This window comes from Lutra lutra, chromosome 8 (assembly GCF_902655055.1).
Source record: "Lutra lutra chromosome 8, mLutLut1.2, whole genome shotgun sequence".
In the NCBI taxonomy this organism is placed as follows: domain Eukaryota; kingdom Metazoa; phylum Chordata; class Mammalia; order Carnivora; family Mustelidae; genus Lutra; species Lutra lutra.
In genome coordinates, this window is record NC_062285.1 from 63,356,034 (window position 1) to 63,364,915 (window position 8,882).

The 8,882-nt window shown below is 34.5% G+C and overlaps 1 protein-coding gene across 7 annotated transcripts in view; it reads left to right on the top strand.

The window, feature by feature from the left end:
* The window catches only part of NELL2 (neural EGFL like 2), a 405,295-nt gene extending 396,686 nt beyond the window's left edge, over positions 1-8,609 (top strand). For all 7 annotated transcript variants that reach the window (XM_047742250.1, XM_047742251.1, XM_047742252.1 and 4 more), the window contains one exon: positions 7,894-8,609. In XM_047742250.1, the coding sequence (XP_047598206.1) occupies positions 7,894-7,944 (51 nt within the window). In that variant the 3' untranslated portion in view covers positions 7,945-8,609. The remainder of the gene's footprint in view (positions 1-7,893) is intronic.
* The last annotated feature ends 273 nt before the right edge of the window (positions 8,610-8,882 follow it).

The window sequence follows — 8,882 nt, forward strand, 5'->3', positions numbered from 1 at the left end:
TGATCTCTCAAGGGATGGTCACAAATCTCTCTGTGGCTCAGTTTGCTCCCCTGGAAAAAAAATAAAAAAGAATAAAAATAGTAACTACCTAGGAATAATTTTAGAACCTACATGAGAGGATTGCTATAAGAATAAAGTGAGAAGATCCATAAAAAAGTTCTTACACATTTCATGCACATTCAGAGTAAACACTCAGTAATGACTATTCTTATTATTGATAATAGAGTAAGTAGATATTAGTCAAGTCATAAATAGATAAAGACAACATTTTAAACTGTGATGGATGCTCTGAAGGAAAGGAGCACTATGCTAAAAGACCATACAACATGGGCACCAGTTATCTCCTGAGCAAATGACTTGAAGATAAGATCTGAGGAATTAGGAATTAGCTGGGGGGGGGCATTAAAGATGTCTTTTTAAGGATGCCTTCAGATTTAATTTGCTTAGGTTAAAAAAAAAATTCCTCCATTAAGAGGTTAAACTCTTTTTTTTTTTTTTTAAGATTTTATTTATTTATTTGACAGAGAGAGATCACAAGTAGGCAGAGCAGCAGGCAGAAAGAGAGAGGGGAAGCAGGCTCCCTGCTGAGCAGAGAGCCCAATGCAGGGCTCGATCCCAGGACCCTGAGATCATGACCTGAGCCAAAGGCAGAGGCTTTAACCCATTGAGCCACCCAGGTGCCCAAGAGGTTAAACTCTTGAGTCAAAAATGAATTACTAAATTTAAGAGAAACCTTGAATCCTTTGACTGGTCAGAGTGCTTTTAGGCAGTTGTGCTTTGAGCTCCAAACAATAACTAGGGATGTGCCCAGTTGAGAAATGACTATGAAGGGAGGCGGGATTAGAAGGTAATTTCCTTTAATAAGTAATTACCAAACAGACCATTTGGAAATTGGAAACCAGGGGGCTACTTCTAATTCCTGGGGAGACTCTAGATGTAATACTGAAATAATTGAGGTATAAAGAAAATTAGAGTTTTAAGGATGAAGCTCCTAACTTCCTGAACTTTACCTTCATTTATCAGAAACAGCAGACTTAAAGTTTTGAAAGCCAACTTCTGTACTAATATTAATATTAGAATAGATAACTAGATCTATGTATGGAAACAAATGCCCCACCAATGAAGACATTAAAATGAAGACTTTCATGTATGATTGGGAGAGATTTTCTTATCAATAAAGGAAGAAAGGATTATTCTATATATATTGGGATGGCTGGACAGCAGTTTGAAGGAAGTAATTTTATATGCTATCATACATCAAAATAAATTCTACATGGAAGAAATGTTAGATACTAAGAATAAAAAGAAGATATAATCAAATGTTAATTAACATTCTGGAAGGTAGATGTCTTTTCTAATTTAAAAGTGATAAAGAATACCTCAGAAAATTTAGAGTTTCTATAGATAAAATTTGTGAAACAAGAAGTCACAATTAGAAACTGGAAAAAGGGGCGCCTGGGTGGCTCAGTTGGTTAAGCGACTGCCTTCAGCTCAGGTCATGATCCTGGAGTCCCGGGATCGAGTCCCGCATCAGGCTCCCAGCTCCACGGGGAGTCTGCTTCTCCCTCTGACCTTCTCCTCGCTCATGCTCTCTCTTACTGTCTCTCTCTTCTCTCAAATAAATAAAAATGTTTAAAAAAAAAAAAAGAAACTGGAAAAATATTCTTCCAGAAGATTTTTTTGTTAAATTAAAAACTTATAAAAGTTAACAAGAAAATCATGATTTCTCCCAAAAAGAAATCAGCAAAGAATAAATGAACAATTCACTAAAAAAATGCAGCTATTAAAAAAGAAATTATTCAGCCTTTCAATAATTAAAACTCTAAGGTAAACTAACATAATGAATTATTATTTTCACATGCTTTAGTAAAAAAAAAAACTCAATAATTTCTGATGCTGACAGAGATGTATTGGAACTGTAACTTTTATGAATCGTTAGTGACCTTGAAAAACACATGTCAGCATGCCACAATACACCTCTTTGCTACTCCCCATCCCAGCTCAAACATCTTTTGTCCTATTAATCCCAGGTCTGAGAATATAACCTAAAGAAATATTCTAAAATATGGAAGGGGAAGGTGCTATATGCATGACAATATTCACCTCCTTATTATTTGTCATATAAAATCAAGGAAGATGGGTGCCTAGGTGGCTCAGTGGGTTAAAGCCTCTGCCTTCAGCTCAGGTCATGATCCCAGAGTCCTGGGATCGAGCCCCGCATCGGGCTCTCTGCTCAGCAGGGAGCCTGCTTCCCCTTCTCTCTCTGCCTGCCTCTCTGCCTACTTGTGATCTCTGTCTGTCAAATAATTAAATAAAATATTTAAAAAAAAAATCAAGGAAGAAACCAAGGTACCCAAAAATAGAAAAACAGTTCAAAAAGTTCTAGTAACTCTTTATGATGCAATATATATTATACTATAATTATGTAACATATATAATTATATATTATTCAGCCATTGAAAAAAATGGCTTAAAATAAAACCTAAGCTAAAAATACAATATGTAATCACATATATACTTTAATTGGAAAAAAAGTTGACAATAAAACAGTATGAAAAAGAATTCTATAAAGACATACTAAAATACTGATGGTAGTGGGATGTTTAAACATATATTAATTATATATACATCTACTTATAATCTATATAATTTGTAAGCAGATTAATATACAGTTAATGATTAATAAATGAATAAAAACTAAATTTACATAAATAACATTAAATAACATAACATTAATAACATAAATAACTTTAAAATATATTATACTTGTATTATATATAAGTATATTAACTGAAAATTAAAAGCCAGCTGTCTTCTAATCTTGATTTGAGTTTAGCACAAAAATAGTGACAATGACTTTTTTAAAAAAATTTTAAAATATAGAATAAATATAGCCAGAGATAACAGGATGTTAAGGAAACTTACTTTGTACTATGTAAAAATAACTACTTTTTATAATTCATTATAATAGTAGATTGTTACTATTCCTAATAATCAGACTAAGTTTCAGTGGAACACCTTTTATTTTAGTTTTTATCAAGGTAATATCAACTATAGTAAAATGAATAGTTATTTCATATGTATATACATTTATATGAATGTATATATATAAAATTTGATGGGTCTTATAAATCAAAATATACACTATTTCCAACACCCAAATGAGTATCTTTTTTTTCCCCCTTCCAGGCAATACCGACTTACCATAGTAAACTTCAATTTGATTTCATTGTAGTAGACTTATTTTGCCTTTTTAAAATTTCATATAACTGGAATCACCAGGACATACTCTTTCATGTCTTCTGGTAAATTAACCATTTTATCATTATGTAATGCTCTCCTTTTGTCTAACAAGGCTTCTAGACTTGAAGTCAAGTTTTTCCAGATACTCATTTTGTTTTGATCCATCTACTTTCAACCCATCTATGGTTTTATATTTAAACTGCACGTTTTATAGATAATGTATATACTCCGTTCTTATTTTGTTATACAGTATGACAATCTGTCTTTTAATTGAAGTGTGTAGTCTGTTTATATTTAATGTAATTTTTTGGCATTGGTAGATATAGGGCTACCATTTTGCCATTCGTTTTGTTTTTGTCCTATTTTTCATATTCCTATTCTTCCATTTCTTCCTCCTTTTTTTAATTAACTTTCTGTATTATTTAAATTTAATTTTCTTCTGGATTTTTAACTATAACCTTTTATATTATTATTTTAGTTGCTGATCTAGAGATTACAATATATAGCATTAATTTATTATAGTATAATAAGATTTAATATTAAACTACTTCACATAAATAATAAGAACTTCAGCATAATAGAATTCCATCCCCCTTAGCTTTTGAGCTATAATAATCAGATATTTTATAACTATGTAAGCTATACACCCTAAAATTCCTTGTTATTATTTTTTGCTTTAATAAGCGAAATATCTCTTAAGGAAGTTAAAGGAAGAAGAAATACTATATTTCAAATTTACCCATATATTCACCATTTCTAATGTTCATTTCTTCTCACATATTTGAGACTCCATCTGGTGTCACTTCCCTTCAGCTTTAACTTCCTTAGCACTTTCCATATTATAGATCCATTGGTTAACAGATATCTCAACTTCAATTTATCTGAAATTATCTTTATTTTTAAAGGATGCCTTTATTAAATATAGCATTCTGCATTCACAGATTTGTTCCCAGGACTTTGAGGATGATTCTCTATTGTTTTCATGCCTCCATCATTTCTTTTCTTTTTTTTTTTTTTTTGTAGGATCATTAGTTGAAAGCAGAATGCCATTTTATTTTATTTTATTTTTTAAGATTTTTATTTATTTATTTGACAGACAGAGATCACAGGTAGGCAGAGAGGCAGGCAGAGAGAGGGGAGGAAGCACGCTCCCTGCTGAGCAGAAAGCTCGATGTGGGGCTTGATCCCAGAACCCCGGGATCATGACCTGAGCCGAAAGCAGAGGCTTTAACCCACTGAGCCACCCAGGCACCCCAGAATGCCATTTTAGGTTTCCATTTCTGACATTTGATTTTGAAAGATCTATAAGATATGCAAACAAAAGTGTGCCTGAGTGTCTAAAATGATCTGTTATCACTTCTATATTTACAGTTCTTTCAAAATCAAATTGTTTAATAAGGAAGACTAAACCTGAAAATAGAGCGCTGATCCCTTGGTATGCTCTTAAGATATGAAGGCCTCCATCATTTCTGATGAGGATTCAGCTATCATTTGTATTTTTGTTCCTAAGTAGAAAATATGTCTCTTCCCCACTCTGTTTCCTTTTACAATTCTCTATTTTTTATTTTTAGAAGTTTGGCTGTGATACACTAAGATGTGATATTTTGTGTGACTTTATTCTTAGGTATTTGCTGGGCTTTTTAAGTATGTAAGCTGGGGGGGGGTGGTTTTGTTTTGTTTTGTTTTGTTACCCAAGAAATTTGAGAAAATTTTGACCATGGTTTCTTCAAATATTTTCTCTGGAATTTCTCCCACCTATTCTTCTGGGACTATGAGTACTCATATGTTATATGTCTTAATACTATCCTGAAGGTCACTGAAGCTCAATTTTTATATCAGTCTTTTTTCTTGTTGTTTTGGATTTGATAATTTCTATTTTTTGTTATAAGTTTGCTGACTGTTCCTTCTGCCATGTCTAATCTGCTGTTAAACCAATCCAATGAGTTTTTCATTTCAAATACTGCAAATTTTCATTCCAAAATTTCCACTTAATTCTATTTATAGTTTTATTTATTTCCTGAGATCTACCTTTTTTTTTTTTAACTTCAAACATATTTAAAATGGATACTTTCCAGTTCTTGTCTGCTAATTATTCCATCTGGATTATCTTTGAGTCATTTCTATTCACTACTTTTTCTCTTGACTAGGAGTCACATTTTCTTGCTTTTTTTGTGATATCTAATACTTTTTTATGGTTTATCAGATACTATGGATGATATATGACATAGATCCTATGTTCTGTTAGCTTCTTCTGAAGACTGTGTTTATTCTAGCAGGTTGCAAATTACTGGCCTATCACCTTGCACTTAAGAAAACTTCCTTTTACTCTGGTTAAGTGGGTATATTCCAGATTTACCCTTAGTTCTAGGGTGAGTCTCTTAATCTTGAGACATTGTTTTACTCCTAATCATGACCCTTTTAAGCTTTCACTGAAAAGCCTGATTTTGTTTTTTTTTAAACAATCCTTCTTAACTTGGAGGGACACAGATTTTAAACACTGCTACCCACAGTAAGCAGCATTTGAAATCTCTGCCCAAATCTTTCAACCTTCAAGCTATAACTCATTATCTCTTTAGTCTCCTCTAATTCAAAGACCAGCCAAGGATTTGAGGGGACTTTATATGCTGATTCACTCCCTCCTTTCTAGATATTTCCCTCTGAATTTACAGCTACCCTGGCAGCTCTAAAAGTTGTCCTCTGATTTCTGAGGCCTATCAGATTGTGTCTTTCTGCCTGAGTTATAGTTAGCCTAAGCTGCACTGACTACAGAGTGCCCTAAGGGGAAATGCCAAGTAAAAATAAATCTCACACAACACATTTCCCTTTTACAAATTGAAACCTTTCTAGCGTCTGACTATCTTTTGGTCACTATCTATTGCTTTCAAATAGTTATTTTTTTCTATTTTGTCCAGACCCTTTATAGTTATCTGTGGGAAGGTTAGTTTTATGTAAGCAACCATGCCATTACTAAAACGATCTCCAGTAGGATATTTTTGTTCTTGTATGAACTGTGTTTCCCTAATTGAGGAGTTTCCAATGGTATATGATTTATACAGCATCTAATTGTTACAGAAAATATGGATATGGAATAAGAAAAACATACCTGGAAGATTTGGAAAATACACAGTCCCTTTCTAAAACATACTCATGGGAACCATAGTAATGATTTTTCCACCTATAGGAATCTAATGCTGGCTTCACATACTTACTGGTAGAAAGCTCCAGAAATTCCCTCACTTTCTCCTTGAGGAACTGATACTCTCAGGAACTGATACATCCTTATATCAGCATGTCCCTGGACTGGGAAAGATGATGTAATGGTTATGGTTAGAAAACCTGTCTTTGAGCGTGATGACAAAGCTTTAATATGCCACAAGAGATCCTGGAGATGTTGAGAATTTCTCTTGCTGTCATAATAAGAACTCTGCTTCATAAAAATTAAGAACAGAAGAGTATTGGCTTAAATTGATTATATTCTTCTTGGAATTGGACTAGTTTTCTCCTCATTTGGTATACTTCAAAGAAGTTTAAAGTATCAAAATCGTTTTTTTTAAAAGATTTTATTTATTCATTTGATAGACAGAGATCACAAGTAGGCAGAGAGGCAGGCAGAGAGAGAGAGAGGAGAAAGCAGGCTCCCTGCTGAGCAGAGATACCAATGTGGGGCTCGATCCCAGGACCCTGGGATCATGACCTGAGCCGAAGGCAGAGGCTTTAACCCACTGAGCCACCCAGGTGCCCCTAAAGTATCAAAATCTTTTTGTGTTATACAACAGACTCTTTTAATTTTGTCATAAAGTATAATACACTACTTTATCTCTACACTGTCTTCTTCACCAACTCAAAATTCTCACCCAGACCTTTTCTCAGCTTCTTAAATAAATGAAACTATTTTCACTTCAAAGCCTTTACTCATTCTGTTCACTGTGCTTTTGGCTGACCCTCTCATTGCCTTGTGGTGTTGGTTTAAATATCACATCTGCAGAGTCTACCCTGACCACCAATCTAAATAGCCAGTTTTTATTATTATTTAAAGATTTTATTTATTTATTTTTATGACAGAGAGAGGGAGAGCAGGAGCAGGGGGAGGGACCAAGGGAGAAGTAGACTCCCCACTGAGCAGGGAGCCCATTATGGGACTCAATCCCAGGATCCTGAGATCATGACCTAAGAGGAAGACAGATGCTTAACTGAGTAAGCCACCCAGGTGCCCCAGCCAGTCCTGACACCACCTAGTTTATTTCTTTTCTAGCAGCTTTCACAATTTTTGACATGTTCACTTGGTGTTTATTAGTTTTCTGCCCCCCACCCAAATTAACCTCTGCCCTCTGAGGGTAGTGACCATGTCTGCTTATTCATCAGTATACCTAGGGCTCAATAAAGTCAATACATATTTTGTGGATGAATAATTAAGAGAACAAGAAGTTGCCATGTGGTAAATAAAGCTAGTCTATGATTTGCCACAAATAACTGGACATAATTGGTCCTGCAGAAGTAGAGACATGAGAATTAACTGGGCTGTTGAAATTGCAGGGGTGCCTAAATAACAAGGCCTGGTTAGATTTCTGTGCACCAATCAGTAAGTGTGAGTATTTACTAATGGCTTACCAGCTTATACCATCCTTTTCTTTCCCCTTTTTTCTTCTCTAGAATGGCCACATCTGTTGCTCAGTGGACCCACAGTGCCTTCAGGAACTGTGAAGTTAACTGTCTCACGGGAGATTTCTGTTTAAAGAATGTTCTTTCATTAAAAAGACCAAAAAAAAAAAAAAAACGTTAAAACTTAAAGTGGATGATTTGTGGGCAGCTAAGTGCAGCTTTGTTAATAGCTGAGTGAACATTCAATTATGAAATTTGTGAAGCTTGAGAAAATCACTAAAGGAAAATTCTTGGGGCAAAACGAGACCAGAATTCTGCTTCTACTGTGTCTGACATCACCGTGGTAGAAGAATGGGTGTAGAATACACACCATGACATCATGACCCCTGGATATAAAGCCTGAGCCCATCAGAGCTTTGAAAGCCTCTAGCTTCACTGGTGCAGAAAATTTTTCTCTAGATCAGAATCTTCACGAATCAGTTAGGTTCCTCACTGCTGAAAATAAAATGCAAGGCAGTGAATGAATTATATTTTCAGAAGCAAAGCAAAGAAGCTATAACCTGTTATGTACAGTATACACTCTGAAAAGAAATCTGAAACAAGTTATTGTAATGATAAAATAACACACCGGCATGGTTACTTAATATTTTCTAACAGGAAAAGTCATCCCTATTTCCTTGTTTTACTGCACTTAATATTATTTGGTTGGATTTGTTCAGTATAAGCTCGTTCTTGTGCAAAATTAAATAAATATTTCTCTTACCTTATAACACGTCCAAGTGTCTTGTTTAATGTGTTCCATTCCCCACAGATGCCTCAACATACAAATTGTTTCCTAGTTCTGCTGATGAAAAACTCCGACCATGCTATTTCCAGATTGAAAGGTGATTTTCCCTAAATTCTAGGTCTAAGTGGGGAGTGTGATGGATACCTTCATTCTGCCTCTCGAGACCCTCTCAATCACATTTTCTATCCTGTCTGTATCCTGGAGCTGATCTATATGGACCATGTTAATGGGTTCCCTTGTCCTTTGGATTCTG